The sequence below is a fragment of the Montipora foliosa genome, chromosome 5 (genome assembly GCF_036669935.1).
Source record: "Montipora foliosa isolate CH-2021 chromosome 5, ASM3666993v2, whole genome shotgun sequence".
In the NCBI taxonomy this organism is placed as follows: domain Eukaryota; kingdom Metazoa; phylum Cnidaria; class Anthozoa; order Scleractinia; family Acroporidae; genus Montipora; species Montipora foliosa.
In genome coordinates, this window is record NC_090873.1 from 6,327,793 (window position 1) to 6,352,792 (window position 25,000).

Here is a 25,000-nt window from a genome sequence, read left to right on the forward strand (position 1 = left end):
ATTTCAGAGCAAAAATAAAGAATGAAAGATTCACGTTTGAACGCTCGCGTTGTCGTCAAAACCTCAAATTTGGTGATTTCTCGTCGTTGTTGTGCGTGCCGCACGTGCAGCACAAGTATTTGTCCTCTTTTAACCAATCATATTGTTGTTTCGTGGCGTTCTCGTTGACGACCGCGTCCTAGATCTTAAAGTCCCTGTTGTGTTGTGTTCTTGGGCAAGACACTTTACTCTCACGGTGCCTCTCTCCACCCAGGTGTATAAATGGGTACCGGTGAATTTAATGCTGGGGGCAACCCTGCGATGGACTAGTATCCCATCCAGGGGGGAGTAGTAATACTCCTGGTCGCTTGATGCTACAGAAACCGGCGATAAGCGCCGGCCTGATGGGCCTTCAAGGCTCGTCGCAGACTTTACCTTTACCTGGTCATTTATTAATTTAAAAACCTTGACATTCTGTTATATGTTTAGACACATTGAATGATTGTTTTTTGTATGTTTTCTTCTTTCTCTGTAGGCTTTGATTCATGGTCTCAACAGGCACTATTACTCAATTTCTATCAACTACAAAAAGAACGAATTAGAACAAAAGGTTGGAAAAGCAGTGACTTTGTTTACTTATCCCCGTCAGCTTAATTGTGTTACTAAACACTGATTATAACAGCTGTAACTTTTTATAGAAGAGAACACAGATTTTGACGGTCTCGTTGTCGTCGCCTTTGTCGTTGCTTAAGCTCCTCAATCATTCAAGAGAAAACAACATGAACGATTCTGAATTTTTATTCATTTCGACTGCAGTCGCTGTGTGTGAGAAATTTTCAAACACTTTTGATTTTAATCGTTATTTCCTGTGGTTTAAAGTTATTTTTGTTGGAATGAAGCTTCCCTTTAAGAAACAGGCACTGAAGACTTGCTTTTACTGATAGGGAGTTCAGTTAAGCCGCGGCAACACGAGCGAGTTTTTGTTCACGCTGGTGATGCGATTTTTTTAAATTTTGTCGCGTCGCCAGCGCGCGATGAAAATCACACGTGTAACCACCCTTGAACTGGCGACACGATAGGTGAAAAAATCGCAATGAAAAAGTCGCCAGTGTTCAAACTTTCGCGACAAAATCACACAGATAGTTGTCCGTGTAGTCACCTTGCAACTTTTTTGCCTGCGCTTGCGACGCGACTAAAGAGTATTCAGCCAGTGAAGTTAAAGGAGGAATGCTTGTTTGTAGTGCCCAGGTCTCTTGAAGTATGCAATTCCTGCGGCCTTCAATTTGTCGCCCAAATTTGTCACAAGTGTATCCACCTTCGCGCGCAGGCGACGCGACAAAATTTGAAAAAAATCGCATTACCGGCGCGAGAAAAAAATCGCTTGTGTAGCCGCGGCCTTATTTTGCGCACGTTGTGCAATTCGGGCGAACGTTTGCAAAAACGTAATCCTTCCTTGTACTTGTACATGTTCATTGCCGTGACTTTAACATCTTCAGTTCCCACGGCCTGCTCCCTTCTCTGTACTTGTGTGGGCCCATTTCCATCAGCAGGGCTGGCGCTCACATGGTTCTTGTGGGGTAGATAGTTAGCCGACTTCACATTGCACTCTAATCTGTTAAGTCTGTTCAAATATAAGCGCTACACGGCCAACGTTTGCAAAAACGTAACACTTCCTTATCCTTTAACTGCATGGGCACGAACTGTTTAAAAGGAAGCATAGAAAATGAATGGGTCATTGTGATATGCTCACGTTGTCGTCAAAACCTACAATTTGGTGATTTCAAGTTTCTGGTTTTTTGAAGCACGTCATAGAAATTGACTAAAAAAATGCGTGTATACCGCACTTGCAGTACGAGTATTTTTCCTTTTTAACCAATAATGTCCTTGAGTTGTGACGCGGTCGTCGTTGCGCGACAGTGACGTGAAATCACCAAATTTGAGGTTTTGACGACAACGCGAGCGTACAAATGTGAATATGTCATTCTCTATTTTTGCGCAGAACCCGCTCGTACCAGTTTATTTTTAGGACACTTCGCCCACACTGTGCTACGTGAACTAGATGGAAGACCTTAGACAGCAAAGACCAGAACCAGGTTGCTGACCAGCGGTTTTCGTTAAAACAGTGGTCTGCTGGGGGTGCTCAGTCTCGCGGGCTCAGAAAACCTGATTGTGGTCATTGTTATTTAAGGTTTTCCGAACGAGATGCATGGACTTATCCGCGAGAAACTTACGATAGTGCAAAGTTATATTTTGAAGTGCCGTTTTCGTTTTCGTCGCTGTCGTAAATCTTGAAGTACCTTTTAACTCCCTAAGGGAGCTTAAGCAAGCGTGTTTTTGAGACGCGGACGGCAACCGGAAGAGAATGGTTCGCGTCTTTCGGTTGCCGTCCGAGTCTCAAAAACGCGCTTGCTTAAGCTCCCTTATTAATAATAAGATAACACTATGAGGCGGCCATTTTAGTATGAGATGTTTGCCCAATTTGAGCTTTGATTTCGATTAAATTGATTCGAGATCTTTTTTTTATATTTTCTTTTCTCAGATGTTGTTAAATCTGCACAAGAAGACATGGATGGATGGATTAACGTTACAGGATTACGATGATCACTGTGCACTTAATCAAAAAACCGTGAAGGCAAGTATTTCCGAGTGTAAATCGGAAGATTGAAACATTACCAACGAGTGGAATTCAGACATTGGAATCGTAACCAATTCTTCTCATTCCTATTTCATCTTCGTTGCCTTCGATCAAACGAAGATCGTGTCGTCGAAGACGACAGGGGCATCGGAAGAAATAAATCCAATCGCAATGCACGGTGAAGTTTTCCGTTGGTCCGTCGTTAGCGACGGAAACGCCGGAAACATAAATTACCGGTAATCACCATTTCTGAGCAAACAAAAAAAAACCAAGGGTCATATACTCTGACTTTTAAGGCGTGGCCAAACGATATGTGTTGATTGCATGTTGGATCGATCCAACATGTTGAAAATTACGGGATGGCCAAACAACTATACAATAATACAATACATACATACTTAATTGACCGCTACCCCATAGGGGCTTTTCAGGGCCAATGAAACACAATCAACGAAACAACAGAACACAACAACTTCAACTGTTAAGAATCCCAACTGGCCGAAGGCAAACCAGTTGGCTATTTACAAGTGCAGCTGGGAAGTTGAACCAAGGATTACCAGGAACAAATTCAACGAGTGGTCAGAGCGGGTCTTGAACTCGGGATCCCCGGATCTCAAGGCAAGCGTCCTAACCACTGGGCCACACTGCCTCGTCAAACATCCTGTCAACATGCTTCGCCAAGCATAAGACGCATAGGGTTGTGGGTAAGGTGTCCATGGTAATGACTCAATTTTTAGTCAGATTGCGCGTGCGGTTGCAACATTTTACCATCAGGGGCCGATTACATGAGCCGGGGTTTGCCGGGTTGAGTTTCAGCCCGGTATTACATGAGGTGAGCCAGCCCGGCTTGGGTTAAATTTAGAATATATCGTGTGAAAAAAGATAACAACGACAACAAGAAGTGGAGAGACCTTTGTCTCGCTAAATTATTATTAAAATTCACCATTCTACAATTTAAAGAAGCCTTAAGGTTTGCTATCTTATAAATCTTTTATTTAAACATAGAAAAACGACTATTCCGTGGGCCATTTTGCCCTAAAGTTGGGTTGTGTGGTTAGAAATCGATTGCCCGGCTAACCGGGGTGTCCCGGTGAATGCGATTACATATAATAATCTCAGCCCGGTTAGCCGGGATCCCGGCATCGTAATGCCAGGATCTCGGCTATCCGGGCTGAGGTTGTCCATGTAATCGCAAACTTGATTTTTGGTGTGTTTCTCAGACGTGCCGGGATCTCGGCTAAACGAGCCGGCCCGCCTAACTGGACCAGCCTGGCTCATGTAATCGGGCTCTTACTGCGACTGCGCGTATTTTTCGCTCGGTAGTCAGAGTTCGTGTTCTTGGCGTCGTCCAAAAGAAGAGCGGAGTCTGGGGACGAGAATGGCTTGAGACTGGCCAAACGAAAAAAAAAAGTTCCCATAGCCAACACGAGAACAAACGAAGTGTTGTAAGTTGTCGGATCGAATGTTCGATGCTGTATGAAACTTGAACCAACATCATCCAACATGCTAAAATGTTGGTTCACCCCTCGTGTTTGATGGTCCAACTTCATCGTTTGGCTGCCGGAGCCTCTACTCTAACAATGCCTGATGAATGAAATTTGCGTTTATTATAGGAAATGCTGGAACTGGTCAAGAACTATCACAAGGTACGAATACCATTGATTCAGCATTGTCCTGTTACTCGGTTGTGGCTCATTCAAATTAAAAGCATCTTTAGGAGGTTCCTCTAGTTATGGGTTTATCAAGTTCAAATATATTAAGTAAAGATACATACAAAAAAAAAACGACAGAGGTTACCCTTATCGAGGACGTTATATGATTCATTTCATCAACGTGAATAAACATAGTAATAGCTTGACGCTTCGAATGCTACAACATTCATCTTCAGAAGCAATATTCCGTTAGGAAATACAAAACTATATTTAAATGTAGTAGAACTGACTAGAAACCATATAAAGAGAAAATAATATAATTGGTCCGCAGTAACATTTGATAATTAAAATTGGAGGAATTTTTCACTGCTAATGTTGTCATTAAGCGATGGGTTAATATAAGTTCCCGAGTCAACAGTATTTCTTTAATTTTACAATGTAGACTGATCAGAACGACCGTCAGATGAAATTTGAAAATGATCCCGGGCCATTTGATGTTATGACCCGTCCTGATGGTATACTCAGCAGCGGCAAGTACAAAACACAGGTCACAGGTCATTGGTTTACCAATACAGAAACTGAGTATCCTAAACATTCATAAAAGCTAACCTTAGGCCTAAAAACTTTTGTTTAGGCCTAATTAGGCCTAAGGTTAGCTTTTATGAATGTTTAGGATACTTTCTGTAATGGTAAAACAATGACCTGTGACTTGTGACCTGTGTTTTGTACCTGCCGTTCTCAGCAATCGTGGAAGTCTTGACCCCACTTGCATTTGTGAGAGCCCGAAAATGATCTTTCTTTCGGTCTTCTAATGAATTAAAGGGTCAGAAGTAACGTCTCGAACTTCGCTTTCATTGTTGTGAGGACTTTTCTGTTCATTCGTTGAATATTTGACTTTTCCTGTACTTTTCAGGGAAAAATCGCTGAACTTTGGGTCGCATTCCGTTTTTGTAGAAAGTACGAACGTTCCAAGTTATTTTGCTTATTGTGTTGTTTGTAGGCAGTGGAGGAAGAAGATACTATGACTTCAGAGCAAAGAGCGATAAAAAACGTTGGAAAACAGGTGTGTTGAATAAAGAGTTAAACACTTTGCTTTAATTAGTTAGATACGAAGACGTTTGCTGCTTTTTTGTAATTCATCCAAGGATGGGTGAGAGAATTACGTAGGTAGGTGATTATTGAAAATTCTCTGCGCTGATTGGTTGCTCTTGAGGTGATTATTATGGGATAAACATCTAAGTGTTTTTCAAAATGATCGCTAGCCGTTTTGTCGAGATAACAGACGAAGAAGTTAATTGTTTTAAATAAATCACCTATGTAATTTAACTGAAATAGTTATTCACCTCGGACTCGGTGAATATCGATGACAACCTTCTGCGCCCTTTCTTCATCGCGAGGCTTACTGTTGAGCTAGATCGTTAAATTTGGTTTCCCACAGGTAAACCCAACTTTCCCACACCAACGATACAGGTTCTCTCTCTTTTGTTTCCCAATTGCGGAATGTCTAGTTTAATATTTTGAAATTCCTTGTCGAAAATTACAACTGTAAAGCAATGTATCCCATATAGGAAATTTTGTTATTGACGATTGGGGTGTTCCATTTACACAATACGCTCAAATTTAGTGCAATAGGGTGTGGAACGGACATGTACTGTGAAGGAAAGCAGATGTATTGCGCATTTTGTCTTTGAAAACAATTACGTTCGAATTTTGCACTACAGTCTTGTTCCTGTTCTGACAAAGGTAAGACGTGGGTATTCTAGGCTGAGATCAGCACGCGACGTCTGGATCTGGCTATCCCTGAAATATGCTCATATGTTTCTCTTTGAGAACGAGGCTGAACTAAGTAGTAAATTGCAAGTTTCATTGGTCTAAAAATCACTTAATCTTTTCGTACATTCTAGGACCCTAAGCGCCATCTTGAAGAGAGCGTGGATATCTTAATGACGTCAGATATCGTACAGTGCCTGGGTGCCATGCTGAACTCTGTGGTCTTTTGAATCAGCTTGCATTAATCCTGTACGACGTGTATAAAGATTAAAATTAAAGTGGTTTTTTCTTTTTCTCCAATTGGCTTAATGTCTTGAACAAGCCGTTTGTGGTGACGGATTTCCATTGGGGCCCATAGAGCAGCTAGTCTCGGTCACAAATTTTGTCACACAGACGGAAATTTGCCCACTGATCCCCTTCAACCAGTACGAGTATTTTACATGACCACGCTATCAAATACCCAAACTGTGTTTTTGTAATAATAATTTTTATTTTATTATTATTATTTTTACGTTGCACGAGTACAAATACATTTGCTACAACTTCGGTCATAAATAGTTGTAGCCTCCCTTGCAGGCGTTCTTAGGACTTCGTCACGCGTTTCTCCCCCACTAACACTTGCTGAAACGAAAAACCACTTCCGTTCAACGTCCCAATATCTAAAGAAACCAATCAGCATAATTGACTACTTGTGTTGTGCATAGCCAATCAAATGCTGCGAAAGAATTCCGTACAAAACACGAGTTTACCCAAAACTGGAAAAAGGCCTCTGATTGGTCGGTAATCCAGGAACGGAAGTAGATATTCGTTTCAGCAGCGAACTCAAAGTAATTATACTTTTCTTTTGGTTTAACGACACTCGATTGAAACTTGCTCTAAAGGGAAGACCCAGTTATCAATAGGCCATTTCCGAGTTCATGTCTGCCTCCTCTTCAAAGCGAGTCTAACTGCGAAGTTTTTCTTATGAAAATAAGTTTTCATTGACATGTAAAGTAGAACTAATTACCATCACAAAAACTTCGCACTTAGACTCGCTTTCAAGCGAAGGCAGTCACGAACTCAGGAATCGCCTATTCCCTTTTTCCTCTTTATGAGTTTGGGTTGAGTTTGTTGGTTCTCTTTGCCTTGAATAGAGAGCTAGGCAACGAAGACGTCGAGAAGTTTAGAAAAAAACCACTTCGTTTTGCCGGATGTGCTTGTGAATAGTAAAGAATCAACGAAGGCAACGGTAACGACAACGCCCAAACGGAAGAATCTTATTGGTTAAAAAAAAAGGGAAAACAGTCGTGCAGCACACATTTCCGTGCATTTCTTTGTCGTACTTAAAAAAAAAAACGTGAAATCATCGAATTTTAGGTTTTGACGACGTTAGCATACCAAAATGAACCGTTCATTTTCCAGCTTTACTTTAAGAGCGTTGTACCCAAGAAGTTTAATACGGGACAGTTCACCTGTATCGTACAACGAGAACAAGACGGAATAATCGCGAAATATTTACGATAGCGCTAAGTTATATTTGGAGTGACGTTACGGCAGAAAACGTCACAAATTTGCATATTTAGTCGGCAACAACAATAGCTTTGCACGCCCTGCAGGTGCGTTTTTCACTTTTGTCCATTTCTTTGACGTCGTATGCAAAACAACTACGTGAAATAGCCAAATTTAAGGTTTTATGAACAACGTCAGCACTTGAGGATAAAATTTCATTTTCTTCCCTAAATTAAGCGCCGTTCCGACAAGTGTCATTTTTGAGGAACTACCACACCCTTGTCATATTAAAAAGGTTGAAATAGTCACGGAGCGATTAAAATACGCGAATTTATATTTTACGATGATACTCACGTTGCCGTCGCCGTTGCTTAAGCTCCCTAATTCGCTATAGGTGCTTTTCATGTTACGTCATCACCGCCATGTTGGTGGACGAAAAAAAAAAGATATCTCGTTAGTTCCTTTTGCTCGTCCAACAGCAATTGTACATTACACCACAAGTTGTTATCCGTCTCTCTAGAGATTGGTTGCAAAGTACTTTTTAGGGACTTTAAAATCTACGACGGCGATGAAAATATCACCTCAAAATAAAACTTTGCACTGTCGTCAGTTTTCCCCGCGGATTAGTCCATCTGGTTCACGTCGTACAATGTGGGCGAAGTATCCTAAACATGAATAAATTACGTACGAGCGGTTTCAGAGTAAAAATCTAGAATGAAAGATCCGCATTTGTACGCTCACGTTGCTGTCAAAACCTAAAAAAAGGTGATTTCACGTAGATGTGAAGAGGACCGCCAAAATATTTGCCAAAAGACGTGCTGCAAGATTATTTTTCCTCTTTTAAACATTAGCTGTGGTTACACTGGCCCTTTAACCCATGGGTAAATAGCGTTTGCCCACGGACAAGGACGTTTTCTTGTATAACCGCTTTCCCTCTAAAACGAAACTGCCCTTGGGTTATTTCCATGGATACATCAAAAAGAACTTCCCATGACAGTTCCTGAACTGAAACGTACCGTTTATCTGCTCCACGAGGTGGCTTGGCCAATCATAAAGCAGACATATTTGCAAGGTCATTGAACTCATATCTAATTATATTTTACCCTAAGGAAGTCTTTTACTGTGTAACCGCATCCCCAATGGTAACATGAAAACTGAGCTGAACCAAACCAAGCCATTAACCTTTCGGAAGGCCCCAAACCCAAGGTGTGTGTAACCACAACTAATGATATCATTGCTTTGTGACGTCGTCGCTGCCATAGCCGTCGGGTTTCTTAAATCCCCCCCGCCCCCATAAAGACCACACTCGGTTAAGTACGTTCGTAAGTACAAATGTCGCATTAAACGCTAAGTGATAATACAATTAATACAATGACGCGATTTGATATTTTTCGGTGAGTTTGCAGTATCCGTTTTCATCTCCCTTGCTTAAAAGCTCCCCATTCAATGCTAACTTACCTACAGTGTGCATCATCGACGTGTTGAAGATTGTGTACTTTCCTGGAAAAAAACTTCCCCTTTCAAGTACCACCAGAAACCCATAAGAGTTGAAACGTGTAACGGCCCCTTGTGTTCTGGGAAACAAGCTTCTGAACATTCAATTTGCTAAGTACCATATTTGGAACAACAAGAGCGAGGGATTTCCAAATATGGTACTTAGCACTGAAACATTCAACCAATCAGTTCGCACTGAATATTCGGAAGCTGTGAACGCGCGTTACACGTTTCATCCCTTATGGGTTTCTGGTACCACCGTATCAGTTAAACATACAAAAATATTCTGCACCTTAACGAGCAACCGGCTAACGAAGAAACACTTCACCAAAAAAAATTTTGTAAGTGGAAAATTTCGACCATTCACCACCGGCACTTTTCTTCAAACGCGAACGACTCCCCCTCCCCCTCCCCCTTCCCAACCATTTCCTTCATATCTACGATGTATGCCGTTGTCTGGTCAAAATCAAACGCCTGTGCAGATTAAACGACTTTCACAAGTTTTCAACAAGCTTTTAAAGAATCCTGCAAAGAAACCCTCCAGGAAATGGTTTTCGGTCTGCCAAGGTCCTCTGAACAATATTTCAAGGAAGAAGGGATGATGAAGTACTGCATGATGCCCACAAGATAGTTGGTTATCGTGTCTCAAAGTAATGGACCTTCCTATCATTACTTCACGAAATCTTGACCATATCGAACTCCCATATTTTTTGGGCCCACCAAGTGTTTGGGGAGTACGGAAAATCCTGTACTGAGCGCAATTGCCTTCCATCAAGATTCACACCCTTGTAACCCTCACATGCTGGGGGCACAGGAAAAATGCTGTGATGAAGACCACGCCTTCCATCAAGATTCACATCCAGGATGTTGCAACAACTGAGTTGATTTGAACTCGTCATTTTCTCTGCTTTCTCCGGTTTTCTCCCTTACGAAGCAGCTGAACATAGTATATTCCATTTTTGAAGATCGTGCGGTGGAATACACTTGCGTGTAGATACATATCCGTTTCTCTTCTTCTTCGTTCGGCAGAATGCCACTCCGACTTTGCAACCATGCTCTTACAAACACAAACTGCCGATCTTTCATCTTCAATAGTTCACCAGAAGAGTTCCAAGTATACTGCAAATATCCTGAACTTTGACTTTCTGCGTTTTTGTGGTATCATTCAATCAGAAGAAGTTCAGGCAAATGCAACTGGGCCGACGCCATGCTAACGAAGAAATCAAAACTCACCGGGGGCGACTCGATGCGAACATTGTAATTTAACATTTTGAATAAATTTGGCACCACAGAAACAAGAAAAATCTTAATTTCATGATCGTGATACTGCATCCATTCTCTACTCACTAAAACTAAAACTCAAACCATAATGTCATCTATTCCCATGCTGACCCGTGGAACTATTCACAGAACAACCCTTGATATGATATCAGACTGAACTGCACTTACAGCACGACCTCTTATGATTCATATCAAGACCGTGACCGCATGGCGCAGGAACGCACGACATCCGAGCCTAACTACCTATTATCAAGCCCAATTCACCCCCTTACAGAAGCGCAGCTCATGGAACACAGCCTCCTGGCTAATTGAATCTGGCTGTGGTGCTGTGTTCCGAGAAGAGAACACCGGAGGTGTGTTGTGCTAAACATGCTTTCGACACGATCTCGTGGAGCTGCGCACTTTTCAGCTCAACCCACAAGTCTGGAAAGAAAGTGAATTAGCAATGCCAATCCTTTTTCTTTACCCTAACAGCTACCACACAACATCAACGGACCACGAAGTCATATTTTTGCAATGGTGACTAGAGATACCCGAAAAAACCCGAATGCTACTTTGAAGGGGTCGGACCCTCGATCGGCTTCCGATTACTCGTGAGGATGCTACATATCTAGACCACATATCAATCCCGTAGTTGCATTGTCGTTGATCGAAACCATGTTTTGGTGACATAGGCAATCATATCACAAATGCCCTACACTTATCAACAACATAACAAAGGTGTCACCACAACACACAACCTACCCGACCTTAAGGATTCATAGCAAGACCGCATGGCACCCATATAATGACCGCCATGCATCCATACCAAGTATTGTCAGTATGACTGATTATTCTCATATCAAATGCAAAGTATCACTCATATTACGACCGTATTGCATCACTGTCAGGACTGCATTGCGTTCGTATTGTGATCTTACCTTAGTTACTGTGGAATTCATATCACGACTGCATTGCTGTTATCAAAACGGCATTACAAAGTTGTCACAAAGAATGCCCCCTCTTAACTTTGATAAACACCAGGCCAATAATATTATTTTTACCAATCATTAGACACCCATATCAAACGTAAAAAAGTATCCATAACATGCTACATGCAAATGCCACCCAGTAAAAGACCTCGCTACATCCCTATCAAAGTTCAAAACTGCAATGTAGTCGAATCACGACCCCATTGAAACACTGGTTTTCGCATCACGCCTGCATCGCAATTCACTTATAGGGCATGACAAAGACAACCCCGTGAGGAAACACCCCCTGACCTACAATCACCCATACCATCCCAAAGAACTTAACAATAGGATTACCAAGACCAATCAAACGCAAAAAAGTAACTGAAGCTAATTCATGAGCGTACCAAAGGACACTTGTCACAGCTTCAGACCACTGGAGACACTTGGCAAAATATTGGGTCGTGAATGGTACCTTCGAACTACAATGCGACGCAATGTGAACCTAAAGTTATCAGACCCAAATCATACACGGAACGCACCTATACATGTTCTGTGCGAAATGTCACACACTCCAAGGCCGCATTACTCCGTGTCATAACCTTATCATGAACCCGAGGTTGTGACAACGATAACCGTCCTTATCTCAACCCAGATGATACCAAATTTGAATGCTTTCACTTCCCACCCAAGCAAGCGCATCAGTATCTAAACTTTTAGTCTCCATCGCTATTATGAGACCAAGTGTAAACTAGCTATATTCCGTAAGGCATAGCTGGTCTCAAATCACAACCCCTAGAAAGTCATCACGACAGAAGAATCGCGATTTAGTTCTCACAATAGCCAAATCCCTACTCGGTGAAAACAAAAATAGTTCCACGCCAAGAAAACAACAAAGACAACGACAAAACCTTTCATTACAATCTCATTTTACAAGACAATTTCTTCGCTTCTACTACAAATACAAGTTTCAAACCTACAACAAGCCAGGAAAAAAAAACTCCCCCATTCATGCAGAAGCCTAAAAGCAAACAATGGCCTGAAATATCTTAAGCCTCTTCACCGCAAGGCAACAAAATACACAGCAACGGTTTCGTTATTTTCAGTAAAATGGATAAGTAAAAAGCAACCACTTAAAGAGCTGCCGATCGAAACAACACAGGTATATTAGTCGAAAGAACTTTGAGAGCGGAATGGAATCAGATCGGTCGGGGATATTTTACACGAGTGTTGACAACGCAAGCAAGAAGGTCAAGGGATGCGCCTCAAGAAGGACTAAATCATTCTACAAGTCCGGGATAAAAACGACCCAACCGCGAAAAAAGACAAATAAAACGTCAGAATAAAGTCTCGGATAAAAAGAGACGACAACTGGAAACCATCTTCCTTCCTGCGCATGTCAAAAACTCCAACCTCGGTCCGGCGGTAAAATGAAGAGCGACCCTGAGAACAATGTTGATCAATACGTTTTCACTGCTGGATATACAAGCAACTCCACTGGACGAATGACTGTTGCGTGACAACTAAACAATCCGAGGTGGCAAGTAAATCAAAGAGTCCGGCGACAACACCGAAGAAAGAAATGACTCTAGAAAAATCAAAGGAAACAGCTTGACGTCCTTCTCGAAATACACCCACATGTCAGCCTGCAGTCAGCTCAGATATCATCCTAACCGATCCATCCGCACATCAATCTCACGTCCATCAATCAACGCTCCGTTGAACAGGCCTGGTTGACTGTTAAGGATTATCCAAAAAAAAAAAATAATATGCAGCCAGGAGTCCGTTATCCGGAGCTTCCATTTCGCCCTTGTCACACGGCGGCCATATTGTCCCGGGAGACCAAAAAAGCTTTGTTTTACCACGCCAAGCCTCACCCCCATGGTTTCCACTGCGAGGCTTGGCGTGGTAAAACAAAGCTCTTTTGGTCTCCCGGGACAATATGGCCGCCGTGTGACAAGGGCGAATGCGTATTGTACTGTTGAGTCAATCCCCTCCCTATTTTTAGAAGTACTATATTTTGACGTATGTGACGTATGATCTTATGCAACGACGTCATCTCCACAACTTAATTATAATGGAAGTATTACTATTCTTTCAACCCCGATACTGTTGAGGTAAGGGTTCGACTGTGAAATAAGGTGGTCTTAACTCCGCTTTCGCCTCTTATTTGAATTTTCCCAAGTATCAAACTCCATTGACACCAGAAGCACGTGACCTTGAAGCGTATAAATGGCAACTCTTTTCCGTGGAACAAAGCCGGGGATTTTACAACACCAATTTTATGCCCAAATATGGACAAAAATAAGATCGAAGCTGCACTCACGGGAAAATGCACGAGCGACGTTACATCCAAATAAGGAAATTCTCAAACTCAAAAAACCCCAGCTCTAAACCGGAGTTAACACTTCAAGATCATGAAGCTTCTGTTGACAGTGATTGCAGCCTATTGTATAACGAAGCCTAAACAAGCTGCTTTGTTATAAAGCTGAAAAATTTCCCCCAGTAGCGCGCGCTCTCATTGGTTACTTCGAGGTCACATGACATCTAAAAATAAAACTGTTTCCCGCCAAAAGTCTCTGAGCGGGCAACAGTGCAAAATCTATGACGTCAGAGGGTAACAGTGCACTGTTACCCGCGAATGTTGACCGACGACCGCCGTTTCTGTTGCGGTTGAACGTTTTTCTTTTTGTGGTATAGAGTATGTGCACGGCGGCCATATTAGAGGTCCGAAACAAAAGAATGATATTCCTTTGGGGAATAAATGTTATTTTTATGCAAATATCTTTAATGGTTTTGGTCCTCCAACATGGCCGCCGTGCACATTCTCTATATAATAAATCACTTAATGACTGGTCACTCGGGAAACAGTTCATTTTGTTTCCCTCGAATTTGAATGTTTCCCTCAGCTGCGCCTCGGGGAAACATTGAGATTCTCGGGAAACAAAATGAACTGTTTCCCTCGGGACCAGACATTAAGTGTCTAATCTTTAGCACAATACACACTTCATCTAAAGGATACTGATGGCATGAGCTGCATCCTCGGCTGTTTCAAACATCACTGTTCCACAGCCCTTAGATCGTCCACCAGACTCAGTCATGATGTCTGCACGAACCACTCGTCCTGGAAATGGCAGAGAACTAAATAAATATGTACATTTTTGCTGAACAACAAAGCAATTGCAATCATGGTAAATGATTATTCAGTCATCAGAAATGACTCGAAAATACGCCGCAAAAATCCGTGTCCTTCTTTGCAGAAGTCGAACCTACGATCTTCCAATTACAATTTCGGATGCTCTTCCACTCAGCTAAGAACGAATCTTTGCTGACGTCATCGTTTACAGTTTGTCTCATTAACACGACAGTTTGCTGATAGGAGGCATCAAGGTATCCACAAATTGACTTCAAAAGGTAAAAGAACGTGTTAAACTTTGTGAAAGCCTATTGGCTTTGATAACAGGCGAGTTAATATCCATCAAAAAGTGATAAATTCTTGGGTGGCAAAAGCGCTCGTAATCCCTTGATACACTTCATCTTGGGGGGTTATTTGCATTAAAACAATGGATATCCAGTTAATTATGCAAAGAACCTCCAAAACGTATTGCATTATGGGATTGTGCAAGTTGGAAATGAGCCAATACATTCTTTGTAAAATTTCGAATTTTCAAAGCGTCATTACTCAGAGATTATCTGGTAAATCGCACTCCAAGTTTCAGAGATAGCTCATTATGCAATGGACTACTGATTGTTTGGCTGATAGATTAGAAAACGATGGTTTCATGCTAATGAAGCCAAAAAATGTAAACAAAGATTCCCTCATAGGAGACTGGTAGGATTTGGGCCACTGAACTACTGTAGATTCATAAGACAATTGTCTCGCCATACTGCTAGGATAATAGTCGAAATGGAGCACATTCACGATTGGACTGAAAGAGATGTTACATGTTAACCTAGGCGAATGAAATGAAGACGGTGGCTCGGTGATACTCGGAAAAATCCGAGTGCTCCTTTGCAGAAGTCGAACCTACGACCTTCCGATTACTAGTTCGGATGCTCTACCATTGAAGAGATGATATTATATTTTTCAATGGTGACTCGGGTATACTCGGAAAAATCCGAGTGCTCCTTTGCAAGAGTCGAACCTACGACCTTCCGATTACTACTTCGGATGCTCTGCCAATAAGCTATATGGGATGATCGGAAAAATCCGAGTGCTCCTTTGCAGGAGTCGAACCTACGACCTTCCGATTACTAGTTCGGTTGCTCCACCACTGAAGAGATGACACTTTTTTTAACTTAAACGCGGCCTCTTCTCACCTGCCCCCTTGAACTTGTCTTTCAGGTCTTGCCACGTGTATCGCCAAGGAAGCTGTGAACATAACCACAATTAAATATTTATGTACACTTACATGCAAGAAAACACTTATTTTCTTGAAATGGATGTACACTGTAATTAGTTGCATGCCCCGTTAAATTAAGGTGTTATTACACTCGGCAACTCAGTTTTATGAAAAAAGAAAAGGCATACCTCTTACTAACCGAGTTCGAGGTCCATACTGTAAGTTATGGACCGAGCACGAAGTCCGCGGGCCATAAATCAACGGGAAAAAACGAGGATCCGTAACTTTCAGTATGGAAGATATTTACAATAACTATATCTGAAGTAATCAAGTGCGCGAGAAAGGAAACTAGTTGAAGTCAAGCGGAAGGTTCAACTGCCACAAAGATATCGAAAAAACGAATAAATCTTGTTGCTTTTTTCAATAGTTGCTTGCAAGATTCAAACGGTTTTACCAGTTTACGTAACACAAACGACAGAAAAAAACTTACTAAAGAAAGTTTTTCTCCGGGTACTCCGGTTTTGCCCTCTCCTTTAAAACCAACATTTGACTTGGTTTGCTTTCACTGTTAATTTCAGTATAGAGTGGTTTTCAATTGAGTGTCGGAAGTAATTAGCAAATTGCTTTGGTTTATGATTACTTCACTCATTGATTGGTTCAAAGTTCTCGCACCACTTTTTCAACCAATCAGAAGTGAAACCAAAACCAATCGTGGCTCGCGCGTGCACATTTTCCCGCGCTTTGTGTCGGCTACGTGTAATTACTTCGAGTTTTGATTGGTTTACTGGATTGTCTCCGTCGTTTTTGATTGGCCAAAGTAATTACTTTGGTTTTGGTGTTACGACACTCAATTGAAAATCGCTCTACAGCGTCCCCAATTAGTGCTCCAGCACTAGAACGACTAGACACTTGAAGTTCCTTTCCTTTCCTTTTTATCAAATTTCAATTATTGCGGAACATAGTGTAGAACGCGGTCTGCTAATTTCGCCAGTCACAGCGCACGTACTGAACATGTACTTCCATGGGAGATATAGAGCGAGTTTCAATCGAGTGTCGTAAAACCAAAACCAAAGCAATTAAATTGGCTAATCAAAAAGGACGGGGACAATCCGGTAAACCAATCAAAACTCGAAGTAATTACACGTAGGCGACACAAAGCGCGGGAAAATGTGCACGTGTGAGCCACGACTGGTTTTGGTTTCACTTCTAATTGGTTGAAAAAATGGCGCGAGAACTTTGAACCAATCACTGAGTGAAGCAATCATAAACCAAAGTGATTCGCTGATTACTTTCGACACTCAATTCAAAACCGCTCTTTAATATAAGAACGAATTATACTCACATTTCTCACAAAAACCTGTTTTCCTGGTGCTCCACTGTCTCCTTGAGATAATGACCCAAGTCCACCGCCAACACCTAAACTGCCACCACCTCCGCCGCCGGCCCCACCGAGACCAAGATTGTTTCCCAACATCCCCAACCCACTCAGAGCAGCAAGTGGGTTAGTAGCCGACGGGTCTGCCATCCCGGGGGTTGCCCCAAGACCAGCTAGGCCGCCACCTCCGGTCAAACTGCCAAGTGCCGCACCCAAACCACCGCCAGCGTTATTGAGATTGCTAGTGAGCTGAGCAAGCTGACTGAGACCCTGTAGGCTTTGAAGAAGCTGAAGCACTGCAACTTGATTCATTGCACCACTGGCAGCAGTCCGACCCATGTTGACATTGTTCATACCTGCATTGCTTAGCTGCTGCATTATTGGTGCATTTCGATCCTTCATTGAACAGTAAATCGACATGGTTAATAAAAATTCAGGTTAAAGCAATAATAATAATAATAATAATAATAATAATAGCAAATTATTTATTCAGCTTTAAAAATAGAAAAATATGTACATAATTTACAGAAATATTAAAAAGTGAAAATTGGAAGCACTATACAACATATAAAAATTATTGTAATTCATAATAATAATGATAATGATAATGATGATACTACTACTACTACTACTACTACTACTACTACTAATAATAATAATAATAATAATAATAATAATAATAATAATAATAATTATAATAATATATACTACAAATTATAATTGCGGTAACCCTTTCACCCCTAAACCTAGTATTTTACTGTCTAATGCCAGACAATTTTACTCGTCCATGGGGAGCCCCCAGGAGTTAATGGATTGATGTAAATATTCCCCAATATTCACTGTTCAAACCTGAGGCGAATAGTTGTTTTAGTATAATTTTCAGCGGTGAACATCAAGAAAGTGTAAAACAATGTGCTAAAACACGATAAAAAGGCATGAAAAGTGCTCGCTTGGCTTAGCAGGCATGTCACCAAAATGTTTTATTCACCGGGTAGCGTGGTGAATATACATGTAACACCGAATTACACTCACTACTGAAAATTATACTGTCTAATACTGGATATTACCATTTGGGTAATAATTAAACATCTAGCTGTCACAGAGAATGTCGACATTGACAACGAGTGCGACTTTATAAATGAAAATAATAAATGTCTGTACCGGTATTTGAAGTGCAGGTTATAAAAGAAAGAGTGAAGTTATCCTCACACTAATATTATTGACCACTTTCATAAATGGCGACCAAGTTTTCATTTTTTTGTATTTATGTTAATTAGACCTACTGCTCTGATTTTGAAACAAATATTCTTTTAAAATTTGCTCGTCGTAGTGAGACTAGAAAGCCGTATTAGAATTAAAACAAAAGAATATTTTATTTGGCCACCATTATGAAAGGCGTCTACATGTACAGTCATGTATAATAATGGACAATTCAATCAATAATTTATAAAATAGTAAAAGGTAAAACTGTTAAAATGTTTGACTAAACGTTTTCACCAAAATGAAAACGTTTAGTCAAACATTTTAACAGTTTTACCTTTTACTATTTTATAACTTTACCGGCGAAATGCATATCAATCAATAATTATTGTCTCTTTTAGGCACCTGAAAGATTCAGGTGGCCTTTATATAAAAGAGACAATAGACCATTTTCGAATTCTCACAGATGGACTGGATCTAACATGAAATGGAAGCTAATGCAGGCAAATTAATTTGTGTGAAAAGATTTGAATACATTAGGCTCCATTTCATGCCAGATCCAGTCCAGCCATGAGAATTTGGAAAGGGTCTATCGCTTAAATTGTCCATATAAGTAAAAGGGTCATTTCACTCTTTCAAGTGCGACCCTGGCAACACGTTTTCATACTCAAGGTTGGGCTCAGTGTCAACCATGCAAGTCAATAATTCTAATTTCAGTAATAGCAAAATAATTTTTTAACAAAATTTAATAGTTCCTTGCTGAGTCTTGACATTTAAATTGTTTTTCCATTTAACACATAGATTCCATGTTGCCATGCATCTGTTCAGTAATTAATCACAGATCACGTCAAAATGTGGTAAGAACAAAAACGTGGCACACAAGGCGAGTGTGTCATTGATGTTCGTACCAGATTCTCACTGCACTGTAGTTGCTTGGGTACTAACTCTGTCCTGCCACTTGCAGGGAATGCAATAAAACTTGAAGTTGTTGACTGGTTTGCCAAGGGTACCCACTGTTGTCATCTTCAAAATGAATTTTATTGTTCAGGTTGAAAGAATCTGTCTTCAGTTTAGCCATTGGTTCTCATTGGTTTTCGTGAAGAGCAATCAAAAGCGTCTCTGATTGGTGCATTCATGTTAGCACAAGGGGTGAGCAAGTGCCGCAAGATTCAAATAGCCAATTTTTGGCTATGAGAACCCTACAGCGCATTTTCTCCTACATAGAGTTTCCCAGAGCCAACATGAAGTCTCACGCGAGTATTCGGTCACTGAGTAACCAACACGCATGCTCAACACAACGAGTTTCGTCCTACATGTATGGCAGAGCTCTCTTTTGCCAAACTCAAGAGAAATGACCTCTGCTAGCAGGGAACAACTGATAAAAAGTGTGCATGATAGCCACTGTGGGTGTGTATCAAATGTAGGACTTTTTTGTCAATGAAAACATCAATAGATGGTCCATTGATATTTGGATCAATTCAATAAATGGTCAAACCCTTATAAAGTCATATCTGATGACATACCAATCTGACACTCATCGCTCTACCAGAAAGATTCTGTCCGTGAAACATCGCTATAAAATGTTGACCACAAGTTAAGGAAGAAAAAATGCTTACATAATGAACAAGACAAAATCAAGGCTTAAAATTGCGACCAATACAGTTGCATTTGTGACTGAATTTTTTCTCTTTGCGACTAAAATAACTGGAGAAGTTGCAAATTTGCAACTTGTTTTCATCCTTGCTCTTTCAAAAGAGAAGGGTTAGCAGTTTCCGCTTTGCTGCTCTTTTTACTAAAATAAATGAAGAAATGACAAAATTATTTTGTTTCTCGCCTTGAGTTTTCTTTCGATCTGAAGATAGAGTAATTGTAGCATAATTTCGCTGAGATGTTACATGTACGTGCACAACTCCATTCCTTCGATATCATTCGCCATTTTCAGCGGTTTCTTTCAACACAAGCATTGTCGGCTCATATTTTGTTTTGCTACACCGCTGACAACACAATGCAACACGAAGATTTTGAGACTAAATTTTGCGAAATTGCTACTAAATTTTCATATCTTATTGCAAAATTGCCACTGGATTTTTTTCGCAAATGCACAAGCCTAACTGTAACACTGTAACACAGTTGAAGCTTGATTACTTTTCTTGGGTTTCGATTGTTTAATGAATCATGACAATTACGAATGATAAGATAGACTAGTGGTAATAACTTATTTGTTCCACTCACTAATATTCACAACAACAAAAAATTGAAATGCTGTAAAAAGGAAAGAGAGGTAGAGAAAAATGTACTAACTACATTGTATTAATTCACGCTCCCTTGCTTATTGATATTCTGAAATTATTTTTCTCTAATTTCATGTAATATAAGATATACATGTCATGTAATATAAAATATAATGTAAAGGATACAAACAGCACTTATGGCTTCTGTTGCCGTTTCAAACTGTACAGTTCCAAACCCTTTGGATTTATGATCAGAGTCCAGATTGATGTCTGCACGGATGACATTACCTATTATGAAGGAATTCAAAGCAAAATTTCAATGATATCCTCAGTTTTCTGGAATTTTGTTTGTTAAAGATGCATATGCATACATGTACATGTGTGGGATTTTAATCAGTAACTTGTCATCATTTGGTTACTTATCTCTTACCAGCCACTCTGAATGTGTCCTTCAGTTTTTGCCAATTCACATTGTAATCAAGCTAAAAGATAAGAAAAACCAGACTGAGTCTGAAATCACTCATCCGTCAACCAATCAATATTACATGTACACATTCTACTTAAGGCCATTTTGTCCTCCTCCATAAACCAATCACATCATTGACTCAAAGACTGACTGATTTACAGCACAAACAAACTACCGCTTACCAACCCAACTGACCTATGTGTCGAACTTAGTCTAGTCATTCTAAATGACTGTGCCAATCCTTTTAAGCCCTGCCTTTACCAATCTTGCAAACATACAAGCGCTTATATCTGTCAAAAAACGAACCAGGTGACCCACCCAGAAAAGTTATTAGTTGGAAAGGTTCAGAGCCACCTTAAAATTCTCCAAGTGTGAATGAGGCTATGAATCTGCTACAGAGACTTTCTCTTAAACTTTGCAGAGCATTTTATCTTAGTGCTAATCACTCTCCAATAATAAAAAAATGGGGGTTACCAAGTTCGTTTTTGAGATTATAGGCACTTCAAGACAAAATATTTTTTTTTTTTAGGATGGCTCTTAGATGGCTCTTTTGTTGCCATGGTAACGTATTTCGTCACATTAATGAGTGCATATTATTATTGTTAAGCCTTTATTGTTGTTTCATATGGTATCATAACATTGCCGTTTTGTGAAACAGTTCAACATTAATCCTTCCGAATAGTACAGTTTGTTGAAAGTGTTAAAACTGGCTAGAGCTTCCTTTATTAAGGACGGTGCCTACTATATTGTTATTGCGCATATGTTCTGCACATCTCCAGATACTTGGATTTCCTATCGGTAGTGCTTACTAATGCAGGGATATTTTTGCGCAGTTTAAATTTATGCGGAGAAAGCAGAACTTAGCAAGTGGTCTTGGTATCCAAAAAGAAAACTGGGGGTAACCATGCATTTTTCAGAGACAATCGAGCTTTAATTTGGAAAGGAACGCCATACATTGCTTTGTATTTTGAAGCTTTTTGCTAATATTGTTAGTTGATTATCTTTGAAAAGTGCGTGGTTACCCCCAATTCTTTTTGGATTTTAATAACACTTGTTGAGATCTGCTTTTCCCACGTATTCAGTAAACCGCGCAAAAATACCTTTGAATTAGTAGGCACCGTCCTTAAAGTTGAATTTTAACATTACTTGTATATCAAGATCGGTTTATTGAAAATTTAACTCCAGAGGGAATGTGTACAGCCATGAATCACCTGTGCATGTCTACGCAAATGAAAATCTTAACTGCTGCAATGCAGCTGAAAGATGACAAAGATTAATAAGAAGACAAGGAGAACATTCTTACCATTCCTACATGTACATCTACTAAAGAATAATCTCTTCACCTGGTGTTTACGGACAACTGTGTCAAGTACCAGACTTAAGAAGAAGCTTTGTGCACTTGTATTTTGCTTTGTGAAGCAACAGTTTGTTTAAAGTAGCGTGTACAGTGTACTTCTTAAACAGATCTCCAAAAGAGAATGAAAACTTAGAATTGCATACAGTGTAGTGCTACCTACAGTAGGACAATATTTATTGATGTACATGTAGAGCTCCATACAGTTGAAAGGAAGCAAAATCAATATTTGATTCAAAACTCACATTGCTGACAAAAACTGTACAAGATAAAGGATCAGTCTTGTAATTCAGTCCCTGGGCAACATTAAGATTTCCCATGCCCAAGAGGTTGGTTAAATTTCCAAGTCCCCCGCCACCAATTTGAGGACTGTGATTACTTCCATAGTTCCCACTGTCTGTGCCTCGTGAAGAAGTGGGACGGCGTCTTTCACTCTGAGTTTCCTCAATACGATCCTATGAGACACAAGATGAGTAATACAACGTAAGCCTTACAGATTTATCCCCATTTATAGCAAACTTAAGATTGGCACAAGTAAAGTGGAGAATGAGTGAAGTTGAGTTTTCAGTTGTGACTTTGCACATTGAGTTAGGGGAAGCTGAAATTACTGTAACAATTCCTAAAATGATGTTACTTTGCATATGAAATAAACTAATAAATGCAGGATTTCTTTGCTTTTTTATTTGCATGTGTAATGTACAAATTGTACATGAAGCACTTGAGAAAACCATCGACCAGTTGTCAGCCCTTGACAAGTAGATTTCATGCTTGGGGCAAGCAAATTTTTCAACGGCCAATTGGGTAAGTTTCCACTACGTCAATCAAAGAATTCAAAAAGAATGATGTCTAAAAGCAAAAAATACACCACATTTTTTTACATAATAATTATTAATGACCCCAGACAAGTGAAGGGATTACTTGGGCAAGTGGGTTGCAAAGTTTGCTTTCCCAATGGGCAAGCTACAGATGTACGAAGAATAGGCCATTTCCAAGTTGCTGTTTGTCTCGGTTCCAAAGTGAGTCTTGGTGCTCAACTATTGTAAGGGAAATGAGTTTGATTTGCATAACAATTCGCAACTCATTTCCATTTGAATGGTTGTGCACCAGAACTCGCTTTGAAACTGAAGCATGCAGCAACTCGGAAATGGGCTATTCTTACTAATTCTTTTTAGGACTCTGCAATGTAGTCTAAGGCTGAAAATTTATCAACCTATCTAGTGCCAAGGTAGAAAACAGTAAAGCCTGGTTTTCACTAGCAAAGCAACTTAGCACAAGCGCAAGCATAAGAGCTCTTATTTCACTGTGAAAACAGGGTTGAGGCACCTTGCATCTGATCATTAATTTTGAACAAAATGGTGGTTGCCAGGGTTGATTTTGATGCTTATGTCGACCTTTCGTTTTCACTAGCATAAGCTGCTCATGCTTGTGCTTGTGTTTGCGTCGCTAGTGAAAACCAGGCTTACATATAAGTACTCACCTCTCTAATGTGAATGGAACGTCCTCGGAAATCTGTGCCATGAAGTTCTTTGATTGCCTTTTCTGCATCTTCTTTATGGCGAAATTCGACAATGCTTCAAAAATGCACACAAAGGAAGGTAAGCTAGATGTAAGGACTTGCTGTATGTAAGATTGTTGTTTCCATAAAAAAAAAAAAAAAAAGAAAACAGGCTTTCGATACTAATAGTGGCAGACAAACAAAGGATTTGGTGAGGTTCACTTTTTCAAAAAGATTTTCTGGAAGGAGAAAAATTCTATTATAATGTTACAGTAAGTGAATTGTAATGAATTTTTCCATCTACAAATATCACCTTTGAGAGATTATGTCTTTGTGAACTTTGTGCTTAGTAACATTTTTTTTGTATCGAGAGAAAAGTAATATCTAGTGTAGTTATCAATGGGGCTTTATATCAGAATGAGATTATTCTTTTTCTCAATTTGCATAAGTGTTTCATTTGAGTTTTGTTTGCTTTGAATATCTTATAAACTGTTTTCGTTACATAAACATTTAAATTATAATATAAATAAAATAATTTTGTATATAAATTACAATATAAATAAAATATATGTATTTATAAAATGTGTGCATTACCGTCTTACTGTAAGTGGCTTTTTTCGAACGATGTTAGTTTTTGCTCATCATTATACAGTACCCCTCGAAACTACATGTATTGGTACATTATTTTGCACGTGGTAATACCTTGTCTTGCTGATAGTGTTTACCGCGAAATCACCTAGGTTGGACGAAAACCCCAACCAAGGCAAAGACGAAAGCAAGCGAATGCAGCGGCCGATTTAACTGAGGTAAATTGCCGCAGGAAAACAATGGTACTTTGCAAAGCATTGTTTAATGTTATCGCACCTAGCTCCCTATGGTAAAGAATGAGTATGCAAACTGTTTTTCACAGCACCGACGCAACAAAACGCACTGTCTTGAAAAGCCTGTTTTGTTCGTCTCATTTCGCCCTAACAGCTGAAAGCGGAGCATGTTGATAACCTTTCATCGTGCGTAATTCTTACATCTTTATATTTAATAATTTGTGAGTTTTTTGCTGTCATGATGAACAGTTCTCCCAAAGGCGTAAAAAAACTGTGGATTATTTTTTTAGTTCATTGTACTTTATAGGTTATTGACCAAGTGTGAGGTCAATATGGGCTAGATATTGGCCAAGTTCTCTTTTTGCGTGTTTATGGATCTTGACTTTGTCTCGGTCTGAGGCCAATATCCAGCCATCTTGATCAAACAAGCTTGGTCAATAAAGGATTTATTCTATGGGATAAAACA

At 40.0% G+C, this 25,000-nt stretch overlaps 2 protein-coding genes across 2 annotated transcripts in view; one reads left to right on the plus strand and one right to left on the minus strand.

Moving 5' to 3' along the window:
* LOC138003484 (26S proteasome non-ATPase regulatory subunit 14) overlaps positions 1 to 6,336 on the plus strand; it is a 19,277-nt gene extending 12,941 nt beyond the window's left edge. Inside the window, exons 9-13 of the mRNA XM_068849581.1 lie at positions 515 to 589; positions 2,519 to 2,611; positions 4,228 to 4,260; positions 5,267 to 5,329; positions 6,171 to 6,336. Coding sequence (XP_068705682.1) covers positions 515 to 589; positions 2,519 to 2,611; positions 4,228 to 4,260; positions 5,267 to 5,329; positions 6,171 to 6,266 — 360 coding nt within the window. The 3' untranslated portion in view covers positions 6,267 to 6,336. The remainder of the gene's footprint in view (positions 1 to 514; positions 590 to 2,518; positions 2,612 to 4,227; positions 4,261 to 5,266; positions 5,330 to 6,170) is intronic.
* A 5,804-nt stretch (positions 6,337 to 12,140) lies between these two features.
* Positions 12,141 to 25,000, minus strand: part of LOC138003485 (myelin expression factor 2-like) — a 16,337-nt gene continuing 3,477 nt past the window's right edge. The window contains exons 4-12 of the mRNA XM_068849582.1: positions 23,696 to 23,789; positions 22,464 to 22,673; positions 20,829 to 20,880; positions 20,585 to 20,686; positions 19,691 to 19,740; positions 16,935 to 17,363; positions 15,570 to 15,621; positions 14,272 to 14,373; positions 12,141 to 12,978 (exon numbers count right to left, since the gene is read on the minus strand). Coding sequence (XP_068705683.1) covers positions 12,914 to 12,978; positions 14,272 to 14,373; positions 15,570 to 15,621; positions 16,935 to 17,363; positions 19,691 to 19,740; positions 20,585 to 20,686; positions 20,829 to 20,880; positions 22,464 to 22,673; positions 23,696 to 23,789 — 1,156 coding nt within the window. The 3' untranslated portion in view covers positions 12,141 to 12,913. The remainder of the gene's footprint in view (positions 12,979 to 14,271; positions 14,374 to 15,569; positions 15,622 to 16,934; positions 17,364 to 19,690; positions 19,741 to 20,584; positions 20,687 to 20,828; positions 20,881 to 22,463; positions 22,674 to 23,695; positions 23,790 to 25,000) is intronic.